Source organism: Alligator mississippiensis, chromosome 6 (assembly GCF_030867095.1).
Source record: "Alligator mississippiensis isolate rAllMis1 chromosome 6, rAllMis1, whole genome shotgun sequence".
NCBI lineage: Eukaryota > Metazoa > Chordata > Crocodylia > Alligatoridae > Alligator > Alligator mississippiensis.
The window spans coordinates 100463617-100488124 of NC_081829.1; the positions used below are offsets into that span (position 1 = coordinate 100463617).

General features: G+C 54.2%; 1 protein-coding gene and 1 long non-coding RNA gene across 3 annotated transcripts in view; one reads left to right on the top strand and one right to left on the bottom strand.

Annotated features, from left to right (window-relative positions):
* Positions 1-3857: 3857 nt before the first annotated feature.
* Positions 3858-5562, bottom strand: LOC109284085 (uncharacterized). 2 transcript variants are annotated; one of them, XR_002091412.2, is made up of 2 exons: positions 4461-5562; positions 3858-4035 (listed from the first exon to the last, which is right to left on the bottom strand). It is a non-coding gene; the product is annotated as an uncharacterized LOC109284085 (long non-coding RNA). The 2 variants fall into 2 exon arrangements; XR_002091413.2 differs by having other exon boundaries at positions 3858-4062.
* Positions 5563-5683: 121 nt separating this feature from the next.
* LCOR (ligand dependent nuclear receptor corepressor) overlaps positions 5684-24508 on the top strand; it is a 75572-nt gene continuing 56747 nt past the window's right edge. The window contains exon 1 of the mRNA XM_059730253.1: positions 5684-5844. Coding sequence (XP_059586236.1) covers positions 5748-5844 — 97 coding nt within the window. The 5' untranslated portion in view covers positions 5684-5747. The remainder of the gene's footprint in view (positions 5845-24508) is intronic.

Sequence of the window (24508 nt, forward strand, 5' to 3'; positions counted from 1 at the left end):
CGCCCTCCAGCTGCCCTGCAGGAGCCCACGGGGCAGCAGCTCTGAGCTGGGTTCGTGGTAGGCTGGGGTCTCTGTTCGGCAGCCCCAGGACTAGTCTTCCCGTGCTGCGGCTGCCAGCCTCTCGCTGCTGGTGGCGGGACCCCGGGCTCCTGCGGTGCTGCCCTCGGGGCCCTTGGGCACTGGCTGGGGGCAGCTGCGGCCTGGGAGCCTGTGCCACCCTCCCCGGGCCCAGCCAGCTGGGGGTCCAGGGGCCGGGCGGGTGGGCCTGGGCTGTGCATGGCACTACAGCTGGGGGGCCGATGTGGGGGCCACCACCCCACCAGCGATCTCCTACCTGTTCTGCTGGAGGGGAGGGGCCGCATCCAGCCCAGCGCAGGGCCAGGCTGGGCCCCAGGCTGTCGCTGGCTGCAGATGGGGGCTGCGGGGCCCTGTGCCCTCATCCTGCCTCCCAGCACAGGGCTATTCTTCTGTGCATGACTGGTCCCAGCCCTCTGGGCACCCAGGCTTGGAGTCCCAGTCCCCTGGCTCCCCAGGCAGGGCTGAGCCCCTTTGCAGGGGTGGGAGCTGGCGGCCCCATGGCAGAGGGGTTCCCCGGCACCCCTCAGCCCTTGCAGCTCAGGCAAGAGGCACCCCAGCCATGGGGGCTGGAGGCTGACCAGGGCCCGGCCCGGTCAGCCAGGGAGGGGCTGGACTTTGTGCAAGGGCTGGACCAGGACTTGCTTGGCCCAGAGCTTGGGAGGGTTGGAGCTGGGCCACAGGCAGTCCTTGGGCCACAGTGGGAGCTGTTGGGAGGGCTGGGCAGGATCTGGCTCATGGTGCGTGCTTTGCTGGCCCTGGAGTCTGTCCTCAGCCCCCAGAGCTCCCCGTGCTGCCTAGTGCACTTCCCCATTTCGTGCTGGCAGGGAGGGCATCGCTGGGCCCCAGGGTGGTCTCTGGGCCTCTCTGTGCACTGGTGCTCGCAGGATGATGCTGAGCCAGGGAGTGTTGTCGATGCGGAGGAGGCCCGGGTTGATGCGCAAGGGGGGCCTGGGCAGTCCTGGGAGCAAAGCCAGGTGCTGGGGGACCAGGAGCGCAGCTTGAGCCAGGAGACAGGCCCACGTGGGCTGGAGCCATTGGAGGAAGCAAAGGAGCAAGGGTCATGGGACGGTGCCAGCTGTCCCTGTGGTGCGTCCAGCAGGTGTGGGGCAGTGCCGTTGGCCGTGGCGCTGCAAAGGCTCCAGGGAAGACGTTGCCAGCAGCAGCCTGGGCACCGGTGCTCCAGGGCCACGGACTTGAACTCGGGTGAGATCAGGGAGGGTCCGGGGGTTGCAGTCCTGGAGCAGCCTGGCAGGGGATGGCATCGAGTAGTGGACTAGAAACTGCTCCGGCGCCAGGTTCAATGGCTGCAGCCGGGGTGTGGGGAGGGCGAGACGGGGCAGAGCTTCGGGGCATCAGCCCAGCCCCGGGCAGGGGCAAAGCGCTGCAACCCTGTGTGTTGCTGCTGTTGGTGCATGTTGGGTCACAGGAGAGTGGGGCTGGAGGGCACGTCTCGCCCAGGCCCCTGCTCCTGGCAGGATCAGCCCTGTCCAAACCAGCCCAGCCTCATGACAACCTGCTCTGGAAAACATCCAGGGAGGGAGCTCCCACCACCTCCCCAGACAGCCTGCTCCAGAGCAGGACTGCCCGCAGTCAGGGAGTTCCTCCTCACCTCCAGCCTCAGTTTCCCCTGCTGCAGCTCGAGGCCATTGCTCCGAGTCCTGTCCCCTGCGGCCACAGAGAAAAGCCCGTCTCCATCCCCTCTGCCATCGCCCTGCAGGGGCTTCAAGCCCGTGATCAAATCCCCTCGGTCTTTTCTCCTCCAGACTCAATCACCATCTTCTTCAGTGTAAGATGGAAGCAAAAACAAGTCTAGCTATTGGAACATAAGTTAATTTGCTTTGTCCTATATATATATCTGTTTTGTTTATACATGTACAACTCGCCCAACCAGGGAAAAAACGCGGAGTTGCTGTTTCGTTAGTCCTGCAGTCATCTGAATTCAATCGATGTGGCTTTTCCGGATGTGTAGAGCAAGCCGGGCCTTCGTGAGCGTCTGGGCAGGGCACCCCGTGCTTCATAGAAAGTTATTTCCACCCCCGCATTAAGGTTTGCGGGGGGCGACGCTTCTAGCTAGAGTTAAAACCAGTCCACGGGGCTGTGAAATCAGAGCTGCTGCAGCTGGAGGGCAGGTAGTTTAGTTAGTGTAACATCAAGACGTTAGCAAGAAGAGAGGGGCATTAACACCTGCAAGGCCTGGAGGTCAGCTCAGCTTGTCCCCCAGAGGGTTGGTGTCACAGTCCAGCTGCAGCCGGCTTCCCCCTCCCCAGCCCTTGCTGCTTGCACGGGGTCCCCACGGCCACAGCAGCCACAGGGAAGGGGCTCGTGCCACCGATGCCTCCTGGGCTGGCACAGAAGCCCCTGTGTGCCCAGGGGCAGGACCCTACGGAGCAGGGGTGGCCCTGTCTGAGCACCGGGAAGCCCAGGGGTGGTCAGACGGACCCACACCACGCGGGCAGGGCGGGTGCTGGCTTAACAAGGGAGGACGGGCTTGTGGCTGCCACGGCAGAAGATATCCCAGACAAGGGCTTGCAGCTGTGCAGAGTGGGAGGGGGGTCTGTGCCACATGGGTGATGAGTGGGACGGATATCCCTGCAGCTGCGCTGGCGGCCTGGCCGCTCCCACAGGGACACGGCTCTCGCTGGCAAACGTCTCCACCGAGGGGCTCTGGTACTGGCCAGGCTGGTGCAGTGTGGACCGGCCCCGTGCCCAGCTCTGCTCCCACCAGCCCAGAAGGAGCCGGGTCTAGTGTCAGCTCTGCAGGGCTCAGGGCAGCGAATGGCTCGTTCAGCCCCTGTGGGGACAGCACTGCCGTCCCTCCTGGCACGCGGCCTGTGCAACGCCTACAGATTCATGCACCACCAGACACAGCTGGTCCTGGCCGTGAGATGGGCTCCAACCCTGGCCCTGCTGCAGCCTCCCCGTGCCATGAACGCCCCCAGGATTTCCCACCTCGGACACCCTGAGGACGCCACGTCTCTGCGAGTGCACGAGGTCCTGGGACAAAGCCAAGCTGGGGGCAGAGCAACGGTGCAGCCTGCCCGGAGCTCGTGAACATCAAAGCTGGTCCTGCAGCGGGTCCAGGCAGCGCATCAGCAGGCGGCCGAGGAGGGAGGAATTGCTGTGGGCTCTGCTAGGCACAGCCTGCAACTGACTTCCATCGAAGGGCGAGGAGCAAGGCAGCCCCCGCAGCAGCTCTCCCCCAGAGCAGCTCCGTGCTAAGGTCCTCTGGAGTCTCGGTACCGGCGGGTCCCCGGGATAACCTCCCACCTCCTAAACCTGCTGCGATTGATTGTTACCCTGCTGCGACCAGGGCTACGGGCTGTGCAAACCCAGAGCAAAGCAGATGCCTCTGCCCCACGGTGCTTGCATGGTAAGCCCAAGGCCACAAGCGGCACTGGTGCGTGACTGGGGGTATCTGGGAGAGATCTGGAGGCTGCTGTGCAGCAAGTGGACAGCCAAGAGGGTGAGGACGTGGCTAGAGGAGAGATGGGAACGGTTTGCCTGAAAAGGGGAATTGTGAGCAAGGTCCTCAACATCGGTCTGGGGCCCAGGCACCTCTGATATGTTCGTCAGAGACCGCAGGGCACAAAGCGGTGCTGTGCTGATGATGCTGGAGCTGGGAGGCATCGTGGGCACCGAGAACGAGCAGAACATCCCGCAGGAGCCAGGTGAGCTGGAGGCCTGGCACCGTGGGCAGATCTGGACGTGTGAGAGGCTACAGGGCATCGTCACGTATAAAACAACACACGTTTTTCTCCACTTAAACATAAACCAGAAGCTTTAGTACCACGCCAGGGGCTGCTTTATTCAGTTCAAGATGGAAGCACAAACCAAAAGAACGTCATTGCAAGGAGTTCAAAGCACTCCGCAGGGCCGTGAGAGAGGAGCTTTGTGCCCAGGAGCAGCCGACGGGTGGGCAGAACAAAGGCTGCCTGGACTGGTGGGACATCAAGACTGCTAGAGAGAAGAGAGGGTCGTTAACACCTGTGGGGTGACGAGATTAGAAGGAATTAGGTAAGTGACCCCCTCGCCTGCCTGACTCAAAACGCTGCTGCTCCTTCAGGCAGCTGCTTTTAAAGTTGGGGTGGAGCAGGAAGGAGCCCAAGGGGGTGCTAGCACCACTGCCCCCGGATCGGCCCCTGGCGGGCATCGCAGAAACGGGGTCGTGCCTCGGAGACAGGAATTTCTCTACCAGCTGGGAACGAAACCGGAGGAGAAACCCCCCTCTGCGCGAGCCCACCCGGGACGAGGACGAGCTGCGAAGGGGCATGCCTGTGAATGCACCCGTGGCCAGCGGGATCTGGGCATCTATCGGGCACGGTGTTTCCCGCTGAAATAAGGAAGCGACAATGCCATGGGGGGAGGCACTGGTGAGACCTCACCTGCAATACCGAATTCAGACCAGAACGGGCGCGAAGAAGAGCTCCCTGACCGACCAGGGAGTACAGAGTCCGGCATACGAGAAGACACGTTTTCCTCCAGGAGCTGGAAACGGGCCCGTGAAATCTCCACGTGCGCGGATGGCGCTGTCCAGGCTGCCGGCTCTCGCGTAGGCAGAGAGGAGCCGCAGAAAGAGCTCGCCCAGCTAAGCGAGGGGGCAAAAACCGGCCGGTGAACTGCATCGAGGGCAAGGTGCTGCACGGGGGGGGATACCCGCAATTACCCGTGCGCAGCGCCGGGTCCCAACTAGCTGTTACGGCTCGGGGGAGAGAGCCCGGAGGCGTTGCACCCCGGCTCCGCGGCCCGACCAGGCCCGACGTGTTGGCTGCGGTCGGGCCGCTGCACCCCTCCACGGGGCGCCCACGTCCCGGATACCGCGCGCGCTGGTGTCCGCCTTGCGCAAAGCAGGGCGTGGGATTAGAAAAAGCGCAGAGAAGGGCAGCGAAGGTGACCAGGCCCGGAGCAGCTCTTCAGCTGGGGGGAGAGGAAGAGGTCTGTCAAACCACGGAGGCCGTGGAGCGTGAGTCCAGGAGCGCTGGAAGAAGGAGGCGCGCTGCCGGGAGCAGGGGACAGGTTTGGAAGTAAGGAGGGCAGCGCGTTGTTAACGCGGGGAACTCATCGCCGCAGGAGGTGGGGCAGGTGTAGGCGGCGGGGCTTCCTCCCGCGTCTCCACACCGGGGCGGTGCGTGGGCCTCTCCGTGCACACCGACGTGGGGTGGGCACGCTCCGTCCGGGACCCGCGTCTCCGCGCACCGCTTCCGAGCAAACGTGCCCGACTGCGGGCGCCGCGTGCGGGCCGCCGTCCGGCGTCGGGCTCTGCGTGCGCCCGGGGGGGCCGCCCTGCTCCACACAGGCGAGGCTCGGGTCTTAAACACCTCCAGGGGCGGAGGCTGCGCCTCGGCCCAGGCGCTGCTGTGTGCACGGTGACGTGTGGGGTGAATCCGGACCGGGCACGTTTGGAGCGGACGCTGTGCAGTGGGAGCTGTGTGAACAGAGAGGGGAGTGAATTCGGATCAACGAGTCTAAGCGGGGGCCTCGTGACGGGCGGGCTGGGGGCGGGGCCGCGCCACCGCACTGAGGCGCGAGGGGGCCGGGGCGGGGCGGGGCGGGGCGGGGCGCGGTGCGGTGACGCAGCACGCACGCACGCACGCACGCACGGGCGCAGGGGACGCACGCAGGCACGCACGGACGCAGGCGCAGCGCGGCGGGGCCCCTCCCCGCCCCAGAAGATGGCGAGTCCGTGCGGGCGGCAGGACTGCTCCATCGAGAGGCGCGGCGTCCGCCACCAGCTCGACTCGTGGCGACACAAGCTCGTGCACTGTGTAGGTGAGGGCCGGGCCGGGCCCCCGCCCTCCGCGCGCCCCCCCCGCGCCTGCTCGCCCGCCCCCCCCGGCCCGGCCCGGCCCCCCCGCGCCTCGCGCCTGCTCTCATCCGGATCGCCCCCCCCCCACCCCACCCCGCCCACATTCACACGGCCCCTAATCCAGGGTCTGATCCGGATCGCCCCCCCACCCATCACCATGCACACGGCCCCAGCTCCGGGTCTGATCCGGATCCCCCCCCCCCCTTCACACGGTCCCTGCTTTAGGGTGTGATCCGTATCGCCCCCCCATCACCATTCACACAGCCCTAATTCGGTGTCTGATCCAAACGCCGCCCATCACCATTTACATGGCCCCGAACCCCGAGTCTGAGCCGAATTGCTCCTCCCCCTCCCCCCCATCACTATTTACACAGCCCCCAATTCGGTGTCTGATCCGAGTTGTCCTCCATCACTGTTTGCACAGCCCCCAAATCAGGGGCTGATCTGAACCAAGCCCCCCCCCATCACCATTCACACAGCCCCCTTTTAGGAGGGTCTGATCCAGACTTACCCCCCCCGCAGCGCTGCCCCATGCCCGCGAGGGGGTGCGCCCCTGCCCCGCACGGCCAGCCGGCCGGCCTCCCTTGAGGAGAGGAGCAGCCGCGGCGATGCGTGTCCGTCCGTCCGTCCGTGCCCCCACCCCGGGGGTCAGTTGGGTGGGTGCTGGGTGCGGTGCCGTTCTGCTCCCGCAGAGCAAAGCAACTTTCTCGGGACGGGTGAGGAGCACGGTCCTCCCCCTGCGCGGCCGCCGGGTGGGTGGGGAGGGGCTGCTTGAGTTCCCGGAGCCGCGCCGACCTGCTCTTGACGCTGCGTTTGCTGGTTTTTGAGTTTCAAATGCCGTGTTGGGGCTCGGCGCCTCCGTTTTACACCCCTGGTCGGTCGCCGCTCTGCCTAGCTCGTCCCCGGCGTTGCGGAACGAAGGAGCTCGGCTTCCTGCTTCGTTATTTGGGACTTGACACGCTGCCCTGGGCACGCTAAACTCCAGCCGCACCTCCCTGTGCGTCTTCCATCTGCTTGCAGAAGCGGGAGTTTATGCAAAATGATGTTTTCAGGCCTAAAAAAGATGTGGCCTGCGCCTGTTGAGCGGAGAGCGGCGTGAGCGAGTTGTCTAGGCGCGCCAGCCTCCGTGGGTGACGTGCTGGGGCAGAGGCGGTTTCTCGTGGGCTGTGGGGGGTCTCTGTCAGGATGGGGTTTCTGGAGTCTGCTGGGGGGCTTCTTTTGATCTGGTTCGTGTCATTTGAAGACAACCTTGCTGGCTTCCTCTCTGCTGTAGTTGGGAGTGCTCTGCTTTCTCCCCGGCCTCAAACCTTCTCTGCGCTCTGGGGGGCTTCTTTTGGTTTCCTCCTGGCCCCCCATCCCTGGCCTCTCCTCTCCCCAGCTTCGTTTTCTGAGTGCTTGAATAGCTCCGGTGCTGCTGCTGCTCCGAGCTTTCCCAAACCGCTGCAGGCTGAAACCAACACGTCGGGCACTTCCTTGTTGTTCTTCAAAATCCCGAAACTGCTGAGACTCGCGCCCGCCTTGTCCTGCTGCTGCTTGGGGAAAGCTCTGAGGAGCTGCCGAGGGACTGGGGCTCTACAGACTTCGAAGGATTGTAAGGCGCTTAACAGCCTTAAGCCCTAGAAACTTTATTTAAAAATATTTATATATCTATATGTACATACGCACATACGTGACTTTAAAAGCACGCGCTACAGTTTGTAAGAGCGAATAAGGGGCAACCGTTCCCTGCTGTTCTTACCTCGCACCTTCTTCACTCTTATGAATTGTAGTGTGTGCTTTTAAAGCCCTGTGTTTAAAGTTTCTCTGACTACATATATTTATAACACTTCAGGTCTCCAGGTGCCGGTGGCCTGAGGCCCCTGCTGTCCTTACCTTGCCCTTTCTTCACTCTTACAAATTGTAGCCTGTGTTTTTTAAAGCTCCATGTTTAAAATAAAAACCCTTGAGGAAACTCTGAATGACGAAGTTGAACAGATTTTGGAGGTAAAGTACAAAAACACTTTTTAAAAAAGTCCAAAGTATAAGAGCGCTAAGTGGTTTTATCTTGATGGCAGCATGCCATAAATAGTTTGAACCTCAAATTGATCAGTTTTATGAGATCTCAGACCTGCCCTATTCCCAGTAGGTATCTGGCATAAATTTTGTCTGTTCATATAAATAGACATTAATTGTAACTTGTTTCTTAAATCTGTGAAAGGATTGCATTACTGTTCCTGGTATCCAGCTGAAATGACCCTGCAGTTATAACCACCTGCAACTTTTAAAATAAAAATGCAGGCATAACTTGTCAACTTTAAGTGGGTTTTGATAGCTGGTGTTCCTTTAGGCTTAATAGTAGACTTTATACAATCATATATTTTCTTCCTTGAATATTCTGTGACAATCTTAACGTTTGTTACAGAAACTCATTTTAAAGGCTTCACATTTATCTAGTTGTTTGGCAGGTAAAGAGGCGATATTTATCTTGGGTATCTCTGAAGCATCCACCCCCTTGGAATCTAAAAGCTAATTGCGTCTGTGGGCTGGAGCGCTGCTCTCCCTGCCTCGGCCTGGGAAGAGGAGCTCTGAGCGTCCACAAAGTGTGATAGCCAGAAAGCAGGAAGATGCCAGCAGTCTGTCTGGTCCCTCCTTGAGTCCTAGGTTGTAATTCAGTCAAGGACTCGGCTCACGAGTGCAGTTACAGCAGGGCTGGAAGAGATGGAAATCTTTTTCTCTTAGCAATAACGTTAAATGGTCACTTGAAAGAAACATTGTCAGTTTTAAGAATTGGTGGTCTAGAATTGATGATGTGGGAGGATCTTGGCTTTGTATATATTTCAGTGTTGAAAGATGACTTTGCTGCTGAATTCACTTCCACTTTTCACTTCTTCCATTTTTTTTTTTTATCGTTGTTACTGGTAAAGTATCATCACCCGGGTTTCTAAAATATTTCTCCATTCTCATAGGTTGCACAGCAGTGGACTTGTATTTTTTTTTGGCAGTGTAGCCAGTTAAGTTTCAAGCTTAGGTTCTGTGAGTTGTGTAAGAGGAGTGGGTAATTCCTGTACAATAAGCTTTGCTTTTGGCTTTGTAAGAGAAAGGACAATGTCAGTCTAGTTCTGAAATAACTCTTATGCTCTCTGGTCTTGCTTATCACAGAGCGTTGTTTTGTTAGCCTGCGATAGAGATGACCTTCTGCTGCAAGATGGGGATGGCTGGATGCGCTAATTTTTTTGCACTGTATAGGAAGAGCAGTTTGATTTGCCTGATATTATTATACCTGCAATTTAAGGAGTAAATTTCAGTTCTTCACTTCCGAATAAGAAACATAACTAGTTGCATCCCTGTTAGTGATGGAGGAAAAAAAGCATTCTTCCACAAATTAACGGAGTAGTTGAAATATGGCTAAGAATGCAAATGGGAATGTGGGGTTTTGCAGCCGATACAGGACAGTTCGTAGTTAGCCCATGTAGGTGCACTAATGCAAGCTGGTGCAAGTCACTTCTGCTGGTGCAGTGTATTGATACCAGTGCAGGTACACAGGGGCATGGGGAAGCCAGGGGCTACCACACTGGTCTGGCCCACACATGAAGAGTTTTGCTGATACCTATTAGGTTGGTTGAGGTTGAGGGGAGGAAAATGCCCCGACTGCCCTGTCTGTGCCCACAAGACTCCTGCATAGAGAGCCATACCAGACAAAAAATCCTTTGGTGAGCATAGCTTTTATTTGGTTTGGGGAACTGGTTCAAACCATACCCTCAGGAGTCTTTTCATGGTACAGTTTCTGTTCGGGGAAGTAGTGTGCCATGTTAGTCTGAAGTCGGGGTAGATTTGCACCTTACAGACCGACCAGATCAGTGATGCGTAAGCTTTTGGAAGCAGTAGCTTCTGAAAGCATTTGTAAGCGTTAGCATCTGATGAAAGAGTCTGTGTTGCCATTATGGGGGCTTGGTGGTATAATTATACTGGCATACCGATTTCAGGCCAAGGCTTACTGTAAAATAATTGGTGTCAAGAGCCCCTGAAATCTTTAACTGTTGGTATTGTAGCAAATGCTAAGTTTTTAACTTTACCTAATTAACTTTGATTCGGGATTCTGGGCTTGGGATAGCTTATTAGCTCTAGTGTCATATGATTTTACCTTTGCTACTCTTGCTCAGTGGGAGGTGGGGCAGGGATTTGAGAGACAGATCTAAAATCATTCATATTTCATCAAAACTCCTGAGCTATTCAGTTCATAATGAAAGGCTCACAGCTTGATTTTTAACTATGTTAGCCTTAAATGCTATTGGAAGTATGTACTCCACCAAAGGAACGGTCCTGGGAGTTCAAACTGGGAATAAAACTGAGATCTGCTTCCTATTTCCTTTGTGATCCTGGGTAAATTGCTTCAGTTTTGTCCTCATTTCTTCATCTCTGAAATGGAGAGTCAGTTCTTTCCTCATAAGGATGCTGCAGCTTGACTTGCTAAGGTGTGATATTTGGGAACGATCCTTTGGAGTGATTTCTTGGACTCTGCTTGGCCTCACGGCTCTACTTGAATGGGAGAAATTACCTGATATGGGGCAGCCTGCTTGTATCGGGTTTTGTGGAATTGGCCTAGACTCTCGTCTTTCTGGCTCTCGTGACAATTGACTTGTGTTTGGTTGCATATTATGAAACGTGCCTCGTTATGGATTTAGCTGTTTTATCACATGAAGTGGCACTGACCTGTCTCGATGTATTAGGGTGTCATCTACAAAAGCTCGTGCCTCTGAACCAGTTAGTGTCCAAGGTGCTACCCTGCCTGGCCGCCTGCCTGACTTGCAACGAACAATGCTACCTACCTCTCCACTTACCGCTGCGGGGTTGGGCCGCTTCCTGAGCTGGGAAAGGATTGCATGGCAGGATATAAAGGATATAAAGTTGTCTCAGGATTCATTTTAAGTGGGAGTTAATGGTATATACACTCATCTGTTTTGAATAAAGGACAATTATTTCATTAACTTGTACACTCTCTAGGAAAAAAAGAAAAACTAAAAAAAAAATCTAGGCAGCATCCTGACTTCCATACAGGCGTCGAACATAAATTTGCAAGATCTCAAGTACTATCTACTACACAAGTGACAAATATATATATGCCATTAATTCCTGCTTTTAAATATATACCAGATATTATAGAAGCCATCCTTTGAGGGGGGTGGGTTTCCAGGGGGAGGTTAAGAGAAAATAGTGTTCATCCCATTTCTATCGTGTAAAGAAATGTTGTTTGATTTACTTTGTTACACTAACTGCAGTTGCACGAAGATGGATGATTTGGCATCCCTGTTCTGGTGCCCTGGCTGTCTTTAAATCCCTGCTGTGCACTGCTTAAATATCACGGCTTTAGTTGTCATGCTCTGCCATCTTAACGTATCTGTCATCCAGGCAAATACTGTGTTGGGTCTCATCTGAGGACATTCATGCACTGCCGTGTTGACCGCAGTGGGAATATTCCCTAACCGCCCTAGTTCAGGCGAGGTTCTGAAAAGACAAGTGTTTACAAAGGTGAGATAAATGTCGCCGTCTGCCCTTGTACTGTTGTACAGTCTTGCAGTTGGCAGTTGCATTTCTTCCTAGGTGAATTTTCAGTTTCTGTTTGCTTCATCCAGTTTTAGTTGGCTCCATGCAGTGCAGCCTTTGCCCTTGTGTCGGATGCCTCCTACGCTTTTTGAGCTGGTAGATTGGTCGTAAAAAGTTCTTAGTCTCTTCTTGGACCAGGCTACATGTGGTAGTTGGAGTGGGTCCCTGACTCCCTTTGGTGCATAGGTACCAAGACAATAGCTGTTAAAAATACAAAGATTATAATCTTTTTTTAATTGCTCATTTCTCTGGGTTAAAAAAATATCTTTGTCTGAGATCTCTTTTGCTTCCTTTCAGTTAGCTTTGTTGCTGTTATTATAAATATAAATATATATATATATATACATTGAGTAGTTGAGAGAAGGGCTGATAGAATGTCTTTTGCCTTTTGAAGGATTTGCCCAGTGCTTCCAGAGTACGGCTTGGGAAGTCAGGGGTTCAGGGAGCGGGAAGCAGAGCCCTGAAGAAGTTCTTGGAGGTCTTGCTGGAAGGTTTGCAGGACGGCAAATGTTTTGATGGGGATAAAATTCCAACCCAATTTTTCTTTAATCCCCTATCATCAAACGTTGATGATTGGACAGTCATTTCTGAGGATGAAGCTGCATAGGTTTAATCTGTGTCCTAAAGTGACTTACTTTTTGTGTATGTTGGTGGGAGAATTTGAGCCAAATCTGTTCACCCATCTGGCGAAGAAAGCGGAGATCCACCGTGTTTCTACAAGAGGAAAGAAAGCAACGCACCTTGGGAGTTGTCCGCTGCGGGGAGCCGTGCCCGGTCCTGTTCCAGAGCTCTGTCTGGCCTTGAGCTGCGGGCGTTTGTCTGCTCCAGGCTAAACATCAGGGGCTGAACTTTCAGCATCTTGCCCAAGGCCTAAGCCTGCTTGTGGGGGCGAGAATCCCCATCTGCATGAGCCCCTTCTCCCGTGCTAGGCCTGCATACCTCCTGGTGAAGGAGTGAAGCTGCAGTTACTTCTGCCTTTCCGTCTCAAGTCAGTTCTGACACGCACCTGTTTGAATCCAGTTCTCTCTTCAGTACTTGAACTGGGATTTTCTCAGTCTGCTGACCATGTGTTTTTGGCTATCTTGGTCCTTCCACAAAATTGAGTTCACTCAGATTCACGCCTTTCCGATTCAGGAAATGCAGCTGCACTTCATGCCAACTCCATCTTAATTCTGCCCTCTTTGAGCGGTGTCCCCAGACTGCGGTAACAGTCGCTCCCTGCCTTTGCAGGTGATGCAGGACATGTGGCCACTGTTGGGCAGCGTGAGGCCTGCTTGGCTTAGGCAAATCTTGTGTTCCTAGCTGAGTTGTGTTGCATGTTCAAAACCTGAGCCAGCTGCCCCAGAACAGCTTTGCACCCAACGTGTCTTTGCCCCTGCGTACTGGATTCCATCTAACACCTTTACTTCCCCAGCATAACGCTCACACCTCCCTTGATGGCAAGACGATGGCTCCCGAGCACAGCCACTGATCCATGTTGTGCATCTTGGTGCTGCTGTAAGGAGCTCCACTTCTCTCCGGGCACCCATGTCCCTTTTTCCCTTGCCCTGCACCTAGTCATGGGCAGGCAGCACTACCTAGACAGCCCTTGGCCTTCTGGGCATCTCCCCTCAGCCATGTGCCAAACAGCAAACCCAGCTGGCGTGCACGTGTGTGTGCAGCTCCCAGGCTGTTTCCAGCTGGTGGGGGGTGTCAGCCCATACTCTAACTTTGTGTTTTTTCTCATTTTCTTTTTTTCCCCCCAGAGGTTTGAGTTTTGCTGACCTGGGCGTTGTGGGGAGGCACAAGATACTGCCAGGCAATCTTGCTTCCTCTCGTTAACACAATTGGCCCCTGACATTTTTTGTTGGTGGCTAGTAAAGGAGCAAAAGAAAAACAGCAGCATGCCCCTTCACTTTGGTTAGCATTGTTAGTGTGAAATCAGGCAGAAGGCAGGGCTGGGTGCCACCTTATAGACTAACTTGTTCAGAGAGGCATGAGTTTTTGCAGGCTATATCCTACGTTGGAGAGCGAGAGTCTCGGGTGCCCATCCTGTGTCCAGAGGGAGGGGAGTGCAAGGAGCAAAGTGGCAGTGCAGAGAAGACTTGCTGGCAGACAAAGAGCCTTCGAAGTGTCCCGGGGGCCGAACATTTTATAGGAAGAGTGCGCTGTGGACAGTAGCCTAGTATTAGTTAACAGAGACTTACAGAGGCTGGCTATTTGCTGAACTCCCCGTAGTATAAAGGCGTCGGATAGCACCAGGCAGCCTGGCATCCACAGGAAAAGTTTTTCATCCCAGCTTTCTTTGAACAGAAAGAGGCTTTTCTGGGAGCAGGCATCACGTAGGCCCACGGCCGAAGGTAAACAGCGCTGCGCGGCTCCTTCCTGTTCCTGCCGCCTCCTTCGTGCTGTACGTGGGTGCCCATCTGAACGGTTTGGAGGGTGGAGCTGGTAAGAGGGCAGGGAGAGCAACGGCAGACGTGGCTTCCGGCTTTGCTCCACATTGGCTCCAGGACCCGTAAACGTCAGGGAGAAGATGGGCTCCTTCTCCGTGCCCTGCTGTGGCTCAACATTCCCCCCCGGCGCCCTCTCCGGTGCTGCACAGCTGTGGGCACCCTGCCGCTCTGTAAATATAGCAGGTGGCACCTGATCAGGTGCCGGCTTCCCGGGTTATTTGGGTTGTTTCTCCCCTGGCTGCCTCTGACGTGTACAGCCCCACGTAGGCCAGCCGAGGTCCCGTGTCCACCCGGCTCTGTGTACCCAGGTTAGTCACAGTTGTCGCGCCTTCCCCGTTCCCAGCTGGGAGCCTCCTTCCCGGGTACGTGTTTCTTGAGCTGAAGAGGACAGTTCTGTCTCGGCAGATGATCCGAGTCCTTTCGGGAAGAAGCTGGAGTACAAACTGAAGTGGAAGAAAAAATGATGGCGTGCTGCAGGATTCCTTTAAATGCCTGTGACCTGCTGCTTGCCTCGCCTCTATCTGAGCGTGGCTTCAAGACTGTGCAGCCCCGTCGGTGTCGTGTTTGGGGCTAGGTGAAGGGAGGCCGCTGTTTCTGCAGACCCTTGCCAAGCATCCTGTAAAACGGAGACACTCTGGACCTCCCACATTAGAAAGCCGCCTCTGTTTTGAGATTTAATTTCATCCTGACGGTTGAGGAAAGCTCCTTTTCATTTGCTTGTTAGTTGTGGTCTCAGATTTCTTCCGTGGGAGATAGCTGCTCTGATAGTCACTTCAGCTCCCTGGGTTCAAGCTCTAGTTACAGACCAGCTTACAAGGTGGTCTCGCAGGTGATTCTTTTTTCTTGCAAAGGTAAGAGCAGAATTGTGCCCCGGTGACTGTCATCCCGTTGTCCTTTCTCCCCTTTGCTTTTCTGAAATATCGCTGTAGCTCTTGCTTGAAGGGCGTTTACGTGGAGATGCAGGTTGTTTCAGAAATGACTTGCATTTGGCTGTTCAGCTGAAGATGCGCTGCAGACTCGCTCTTTCTTTTACATCTATTTTGAGTTATGAAGATGACCCTACTTTTCCCACCCGTGCGAGAAGAGCAGCATAGCAATGTCTTCTGTTCTCTGACTTTATTTTCCCTCCTTCATTGGAAGAAATTGCTGGATTTTGGGTTGCTTGAGACCATAACCTTGCTTTTGAGATTCTTCTGAAGTTCTTATTGGAATGGGCAGAAAAGAGGAGTGAACTGAATAACTGTAGAAGACAAAGCCTGCAAGCAATAACATTCCCCTGGCAAACCTCTGCATCTTTTCTTTGGCAAATATGCTGTAGTCCACGGTTCCTGGTGGAGTCTCGATGGCCCTGGATGATCTGTAGCTTGTTCCTGTAACGTGTAACTACCCCCCTCCCGCCCCACCAGGTAGCTGGGAGAGACGCGGTCGGAGCTATGCAGTACTTGAGGAATCGGGTCTTGGCGTGAGTGTCGGGCACGGTCCGTAGTGACGACGAGAAGTCTGCCTGAAGAGTGCTGGAAAAATCCCGTGTTGTACTTCAGAAGTGTGTCAGGCTCTGCCTAGATACAAGGCGGGGAGATTTAAACTAGTGTGTCAGTGCTTACCTTGGGTGTTTCTTGACTGGACACTGAATTGTTCTTTTACATTTCCGTGAGGTTTACATGGAATTGTTCAGCAAACCCTCAGGAAACTCCCTCCTGGTAACAAAGGACGAGAGCCGGGGTCTGGCGTGCCCTGCAGGAATGCCGCGAGCCCCACCCTGTGCGTCGCCTGCACTTTCTGTGTTCTGGGATGTCTGGCGAGCTGGGCACAAATTCCTTTCTCTTTGGTTGCTGAGATAACGTAGGCCATCCATTGTGCTCCCGGCTGGCTTTCTTAGCTGTGCACTTTGAACTGAGCAGGAACGAGTGTGTTAGGCTTGTTTGTTGCTAAGACTGGGGTGTCGGAGATACGGCCTGCAGAGCCCTGCAGCCTGGCAGTGCTGCCCGGAGCTCTGACCAGCCCTGCGTGCTGCATGCGGTATGTGCAGGCCTGGTGCACGGTGCGTGTGGCGTGCCGGGCTGGCCCAGGGCACATGCATGCAGCACACATCCTGGACCAGCCCCACAGCTCGGTGTGGCGTGGAGCGGGTGCCAGACCGGCTCTGCACGCTGTCTGTGGCATGTGGAGCCAGTCTGTGGGCCCAGCCCTGCCCCGGGGCTGAATGAGGTTGATACCCCTGCCTTAAGTTGTCATGATCATTCAAGGAAAAAGGGTTTTCTCCAGAGTGACCTAATGCAGTGATTTCAGGTTGCGGGCCAGAGTGACCCAGCTCAGATCAGAGGCGGCAGGCTGACGAGGACCCGGCAGATGCTGCCATCACTGCTCCCTGTGGCAGCACGAGGGTATCTCCCATAGTCACCACTAAATGCTGCTGCAGGCCCATGGCTGCGGGCCTGGCAAAGTGGCTTCATGGGCCATAGGTTGCCGACCCCTGACCTCTAATGTGTTTCTCCTCGAGTGCTTGCCAAATTTCTCATCATTTCTCCTTGCCAGACTTGAGTGGTCTGTCTCCGGTTGCTTTGCAGCAAGAACCGTTATTCCCAGGGTGACGCATGTTGTAAGCGGGCATCAGACTCCTTACTTTCCTTGTATTCAAAATGTTTGAGCCATTTGCGAGCAAAAGTCTATATGAAACTCATGTGTGGGTGCAGGCTAACCCTGGGAAACTTCCGCTCAAAAGGCAACACTCACAAGTTCAGCGGGGTTAGACTGGATATACCTTGCGGTCCTAACATAGGGCTCACCGCTGCGCTCCTGGCAGTCAGGGCCCTCGTCTCTTCCTGTGAAACGTCGTGGACACCACCTCTAGATATCAGACCAGCTTCCTGAATCTAAAGATTTTGTTAAAGTTTATCCCTTCTGGCTGCAGAGAGGACCTAGAAAACGAGCTGTGTAGATCACTGCAGTCTCATCAACCTGCCGCTGCGCACAGCCTGGAACAGTGGCTCCGAGCTGGGTAAATGCCCCAGCAGTTTCAGGGGGGTGTTATGTTTTTTAACCTGAAGGTGACTTTAGATGTCAACTAGCCATTCGGCGTCTGTCCAGCGGTGCTGTTCTGCATGCCGCTTCGGAGTTGGAAATGGCCTGCGCTGTCTGGTAGCTCCGACGGCACAGTCGTGCTATAGTAGAAACATCTCTGGTGTCACAGGTTGAATGCGGGAATGGTGCGTAGAGTCCGGTGGCCGCTGCATGGAGGAGCTCACTCAGTTTCCAATTTGATTAAAATTAGAAGTGTGCCAAATTTAAAGAATGAAGCTGTTGTGGAATTGAAGCAGTTTGCTGCGGAGCGCACGGGTCTTTGACTAATGAGCGGATCGTGACTGGTTCTGAAATCATTTGCTTGTCTGGCTCTCTTTGGATTTTCATCTTTCTCCTAGTAATCTATACCCTGAACTAGCATTCCTGCTCTAAACCATCGCAAAGGTCTGCTAGGAGGCAGAGACCACTGTGCTATGCCACCCTGTCCAGGCGGCTGCGCAGTGCCTCCAGTTTCAACAATGGTTACTGCAAACTTGATTGAATTGTGGCATGTTGACTGCATTTCTATTTGATATGCTTTACAAAGTGTAACTTAACTTTCCTATCTTGTTCTGTGGCTCTTCCCTCCCTGCCTGTCTCTTATGTACTGTAACCACAATGCATTTCATCCCAACTTGCTGCCACGTCTGTCTCTACCCCTCCTTTTCAATTCCTGCTGCAACCCCTGAGCCAAAACCTTTGCAGTGGTGTACTTTTTCTTCATTTTCCCTCCCTACCTACGCTATCTGTTTGCACTGAGCTCTGCTGTGCAACGAGTGCTGATGTTTGAACATGATTGTCAGCCAACTCGGTTTACCATCATGCTGACCCGAGGAGCCATTTTAAGTGAGGACATATCCTTTGTGGCACCGTCAGCTAATTGGTGGGTGGTTAAAATCCCCAAGAGATTAAATCTAACAGGTGTCAAAACAGAAGATGGAGAGCCCAGGCAGGGAGTTGAAAGTGGTTAGCTGGTTTGGTTTGCCTTGGCCTTCGTCTACCCTGACAGCTACAGTGGTCAGCATCCCTAGCTACTGTCCTTGTGGTTACGCACGGCCCGTTTGTAATGTGTACATGCCTGGTTTGGTCTGACGGGCAGGACTAAATCCACTGGTTATCGTACCGGATCTCCTAATCCCGCGTTGCACAAGGCCATCTTCCCTTGCCCCGCCTGCTGAGATTGCTGCCGGCCTGCTTGAGGGTCCTGTCCTTCAGTTCAAGTAGGTCTCTGAGATTTGAGAGAAGGAGAGTTTTCCCTGATAGGGTCAGGGAAGGGATGTTTCTTTACCCTCAGCAGGTACCTGAAGGGCAGGCATCTCAATCGGGGCTCATATTTCAGAGTGGTAATTGCTCACTTTCTAGTTCAGACGATTCCTATTTGTTACGAGGCCCACAGATCCCTGCCGCTGGATTCTTGCAGTCTTGGGGCAGGTCATCTTGTCTGGGGAGAAGTTTGCTTGTTTGGGAGAGGTCCTCTTGTCTGTCAGCAGGTAGAGCCGTCCTTTCTGTTCCAGAGCAGAAAAAGGCAGGCAAGGTTCTTCGAGTACATGTGATATCTTTTATTAGACCAACTGAGCAGTTGGGGAAAAAAGGTTCTTTGCAAGCTTTTGGTTGCAATCACCCTTCTTCCAACTACTCGGTTGGTCTAATAAAGATATGACATCTACCCAACGAACCTTGCCTGCCTGTGTCCTTAGACCAACACGGTTACAACCAAAAAACCGGGCAGAAGAAGGCTTTGCATCTGCAGGCACAACCTATGGCACAGAGAGAACCTAAACACTTGTACCACCTCGGTGCTAGAGCACCCAGGCCTTTTGCACGCCCCGTCCCGGAGCAGGAGAGCTCCCGAGCAGTGCCAGCGCGCGCAGCCCCTGCACCGACTGTTCCAGGCTGTGCTGCTGCTGCGGCGGGGCAGTCCTGACGAGGAGCCAGGGCACGGAGAGTGTGGGAAGGGGCTCTGGCTCAGCCCTTCCCACCAGTTTGGTTCTTCGGTGACGCTGGGCTAGCCCCTGTCAGGGACATCGACCTAGCTCTGTGTCTCGGCACAGGAAGGAGGAGCGATTCCTTGGGACCTCCATTTGTGGGGCCGGGTGCCTCTGGCATCAGCCTGTGTCCAGGATATTTTCTGGAAAGAAGCATGTGGTCCTGGGGAGCTCTCTTCCTGATTCCCTCACCGCAGTGCAGACCTCCCGGCTCTTTCTCGCTGCTCCCGCCCTCCCCAGTGTTGCTTTCCTCTGACCACTGGTGACCGCTTGCATCTTTCCTCTGAGCTGGGCTTAGGACTGCCCGTGGAAGCGCCCTCCAGAGCTCTGTCTCCGAGTGGCGCGTGCAGGAGGCCCCAGGCCTTTTTCGTGGCATTGTTAACCTTTACTCGATACCTGGTCTCAGAGGCTGAACCATCTTTTTCCTTGCGAAATTCTGGTTCCTTTGGCTTTCTGGGGCCGGGTGGAAGGAGAGCACTTCCCCTGTCCCCCAACAGAAACAGTAAATGGGGCACTGCAAAACCCGGCTCCCATCTGGAGTGAGGCCCATGCGTAAGGTGAGGAAGTCCCGAGCCAGAATGGGGGTGGTGTGGATGTGGGGTACTACAGGCTCGTGGGATCTCCGTTCCCGAGCAGGAAGGTCTCGTAGGAGCCTCCTGGCTCTCAGATGGGCGGGAGGAGCAAGGTGCCCCAACGTCCTGGAGGAAGCAGTTTGCTTTCAGCCACCGCCCCGAGAAAGTCTGTGTGGAGCTGGCTGAGAGAGCTGCAGACCACCCCACTTCCTATCATCCGTGGCTGCTGCAAAATGTTGCATCACTTGTCTCGTTTCTTCTAGCTCTCTCCTTGTTCCATGCAGCTTTCCTTCCCCGGCGCGGCCTGGCCTTGGGCGCGGGGAGCACAGGGCGAAGCGACTGGGCCGCACTTCCGCAGGAGATGAAAGCCCTGCCTCCCGGCGCTGCGCAGGAAGTCAGAATTGCCGTTCTGTAAGACGAGATGCCGGGTCTGCGCCTCCGGATTGAGCAGATAATCTCCCTGGTGACGACAGGCTCCCTCACGCGGCCCCTCCTCTCTCAGGTGTTTGATCCAAGGACGGGCAGAGGGTAGCACTTGCAGGCGGCGCTTAGAGGGACAGCACAGCCTCTTCAGACCTCTCGCCGCTCTTCCCTTGGCATCTCAATCTGTGTGATCCCTCAGCCTCTTAACAAAGCTTCCCAGATTTGGTGCGAGCAAAAGCCTGGGTGGGCGAGCGCATATGACTTCTTTAGCAACTGAAATGCTCTCCAAAAAGTCGACGACCTGCACAGCCGTTGCTGGCTTGGTGCATGATTTTGCAGCTGAAGTGGAATTCCCCTTAGAGATGTACTTGTACCTAAGGACTAAAATATCTTCTTTACTCTGCTTGAGGCTAAGCCTGTTCTGACCTCCTTAGTAAAGGGCACAGTCTCTCCAGCTGAGGAGTATTCCTGGCAAACCCCCTGGCAGGAGAGAGAGATAATCGCTTGGCTAGAGCAGCTCCTGCCTGAGAGGCCAGAGTGACCATGGGCAAAAAAAATCCTCTATGTACAAATTGCTTTAAACTGCACATCCTTACCAGCTCTTCCACCCGATCCTCCCGCACAGCACATTTAAGACCCTCAGAGAGGTGTCTTATAAGAAACTCGCCTGTAATTCCAGTTTCCTCCAGACAAGTCATAAACTCCAGTACCTTCCTGTACAGCTCACTCGGCAGGTTTGGAGGATTTCGAGCCCAAGTTGTCGGAGACCCGAGACAAGGGAACACGTCCCGCTCGTGGAAGCGTCTTGATCTCACGGTGGCCCCAGTGATGCCACCGCTCCTTCAAGTTGGAGTATAGAGGTGACACGCAGGCAGCAGGGCCTTAAGGACTTTCTGGACAGGAAAACCCTGGTCGGGATTTTCTGGAAAACTATTCAGTCCCCCAAAACTGCTCTTGATTTTATTATTGTTATTATTATTACTGCCTTGCCAAGTCTAAGAAGATCTCTTCCCTGTTCCCACCCATAAGAATTGACTCTGGGTGGGCCATCACCTCGGAGCGAGTCCCCTCAGAAAACAGGTGCTTCAGACTGTCAAGAACCAGTATTTAATGGGCCCACCCATGGCCTTGGGTCCGTGATTATTTTCTCCAAAGGAAACTAAACCAAACCAACACTTAAGAAAACATCCTTCACCTTCTGGTGTTACAAAGGATGCAGTCCTTCACCTCTGATACACTACAGCAGTGGAAGAAGTTGGTTGGAGGGTTGGAGCTTGGAAGAGGCATAAAATTCCTCGTGGTGCAAAGAAAGAACAGCGTGGGTCATGTTGGAGCCGAGTCTCCACAAACAGTAACGAAATCCGTGGTGCAGGTGCAAGCGAGATTCACTGTAGCATTATTTTTGCAATGTGAAAACTTCAGAGTATGAAAATAAACGTGGGGTTTAATGGGGTATGACTAGGTAGAATCGCTTGGAGGTACTCGGGCTTGTATTACAAGGAACACTTTCAGTACAGGCTACTCCTGCGTCCTGAGCTTCACTTCTGCATGGGTATTCCCAAGCACCACGTCGCCCCTCTTTCAGGTCTAGCTACCCACGCATGTGCTACCTGGTGATGCTACCCAGGGCCCAGCTGCCCTACCACAAACATTCAGACCAAAGGTGCAGGGCCAGTTGCAGTCCTTGTAAAATTCCAGCCTCCAAGCTATTGTCCAGCCTGTTCCTCATTGTGGAAGTGACAGAAGAAGATGGATGAATTCATCTTGGACCTGTGCTTACATTTGGTAAACCAAATTCTCACTCGGTTTTAGGCAGTTATGAGTAGCTGATGTAACTTTTGCTTTGCTTCCAGTTAGAAATTGTAGGTAGACGAGAGAAAGTGCTTTGCTACCAATGTTCATGAATTCGTTCTTAATTAAGAAATGAATAAATGCAAAGAAGCTGGTCATCAGTTTGCTTAGCAGCACAATGCACCTGGATTTCTATTTACATGTGGGCAGTGGCAAATATGACCCAAGGAGCAGCTGTTGAAGGTGTGCGGTCTGAGAGGTTGTGCTCCAAGCCCAGCAGGCTGTTCTCCAGAAGCATGGTGTGCACGCAAGTGCAGTTGTTCGTGTCCTGGGCAGAAGCTCTCACGTGGCTCCCCTGGGTTGCATATCAAGGGGCACGTTGAGGCCTGCTGGTTCCACAAGACACGGTGGGAGAACTCCGTGATCAGCTAGAGGCGAGGATTTTTGCGGGTGATTTATCTTTTATCCATCCTGCATGGTTGGGATGGACTGAGACTAGCTGTGGAGTATCACAGTACCTTTTCTTGGGTCTCTGGCAGAGAAGCTGATGTAGTGGAGCCAAACAGGAGATGGACCACTACCAAACCTTAATTGCTAGCCTTAGCCTTTCAGAGAACCTCAGGGTGGATAGGAGCCTATTGCTAAGCCCATGTGCATCCAAGGCTAGTTTGAAAGTCAAGAGGCAGTATGTAAGGACTAGAAGCTTGGAAGTCCAAGCTGCAGGCTCTTACCCTGGTGTCTCCATTGTGCTTTCTCCCTCTGCTTCTGGAAGCAAATAGGGTGAAGAGAGTGGAGGGGCAGGGCACTGCTGTTGTTGTGATCTTCTCGGGTCTTGGTTTTTGGGCCTGTTCTCGTTTAAATGGAACTTTCTCAAACTCCAAATGGCACAACATTGGGTAGGTCCCTCTTGCAGTGAGCCAACATCCAGCGCACCCCAACCATTCGGGTGGGAAGGAGAGGTGCTGCAGTGTCCAGTTCTGAGATGACAAGCATCCTCCTAGACATCTTCTGAGAGGACTGCGTTATATCCAGGATCTTTCTCTTTCTGGCTACTATGTTCTTAAGGGCCTTCCTCTAGGAAGCCCCTAAATGTATGTCCAGAAAGCTGTCCTAAGCCCAGGAACAGAGCAAAGATCCTGTCTGCTTTTGGTAACTGCAGAGATCGGGGGGGATGCCCCCAGCCTGAAGACCGTCTGTTGTGGTGGGTGCCTGAATGGAAAAGTCACAGGTGAGGCAGAAGTTTCCCTTTCACATGTCAAAAAGGCTGCTTGAAAGTGTTGTCACAAGGCGGCTTTCTGGTGGGGGACTTGGACTGAAGCTGCTCTAGGGTAGCAATGAGGTGATTTTTAAAAATCTGATGTTTGGACTCTGCTAGTTGCTTCAAGAAAAGCACAGGCCCCCTGGACTTACCCCTTCCCCTCTGTCCTTACTTGGAGATGGGCGGAAAAGGAGGTACGGGCAGAAAAGCTCTGGGTGGCAGAGCAGTGCCTGGGGCGGGGGGTGGTGGTCCTTCAGTCCCCTTTGTCTTCCAAAAAATATGATTTTGAGGATTCAGAATTCAAAGGAGTGAAGGGAAAATGCTGCGATCTAGTTATCTCTCCGAGAGGAGGTTCCCCTCCCAGGTTCTGGTACAAAGAGGAGATTCAGGACAAGTGGTGTCCTTCTGGGTGTGTTAGCTCTGCACTGGATTTGCCTCCAGGGAAATCCCTGGGCAGGTGAAGGAAAGCCGGTCCAGTAGAGCAAGTGAGACCATAAAGCGGTGGTAATCCCACCGGGTGCAAGCCTGGTCCTTAGTCCTGTAAATACCCTCTCTTTTTGAGGAGCCTCTGAAGGAAGGGGAGTTTCCAGGCAAAGCCAGAAGATGACCGAGTAGAATGAAAAAAGCTTGCAGTGTTTAGTAATGAAAATCAAAATCTGGTCATCCTGTCTTATGTGGCTGCATCTCTGCCTGCCAGCCAAGCAAGTGACAGCCCTGATCTCTAGTCAAGGCCCCTCTGTGACCTTCTTGCAGAGTGACACCTCGTGCCAGAGGACCCGACAGGCAGATGGGTTTGGACTGGCAAACCAGAAGCTCCACTGGCATCCTCTGGTGCTCCAGCAGCATCACCCCATTTTGCTAGGGAAGTCCCGGCATGGCTTTAAAACTGGTCAGACACAGAACTGCCAAAGCACAGAGAATTTCAGTTTGTGACAACTTCGAGATCCGTGGTTCCTGCGTTTGTGGCTAATTCCTCCGCTGGCTGCCCCAAGATGTTGTGACTCCAGTGCAGGGACCTGTGCTGTCAGGCCTGGAAGGTGCATTTGCTCTTATCCACTTTGGAGTGGTGGTGCTGTTCATCAAGGCAATGGGTACAATGGTAACAGACTGGCCCAGAGCTCTTATCACCCAGCGAACGGTACAGGAGAGGCTGAGACTATTCCAAACCTGGACCGTCCTCTAATGCTGGCCAAGACGGCAGATCCTCCCTGAAGGCCCCGGGCTGCACCCCAGGAAGGTGGAACATGGAGAAGAGCAGATGCGGTGTCTCCAGCTGAACGCCTGGCTCCTCCAAGCAAACGTGACTTGCGGCCAGCACGGAGCAGAGCTGCAGGCTGGTGGTCAGTTTGTGCCCTTGGACAAGCGGGTTTGCCTCCTGCCTTGACGTGGTGCTGGAAGTGGTTCTCTACAAGGCCTCCCTGTGATATGACAAACAGATGAATCTTATCAGCTTGCCAGCTCCCAGAAGGGAAGTGCCTACTCACGGGCTCCCATCTCATCTGGGATCAAAGAATACCTGCAGA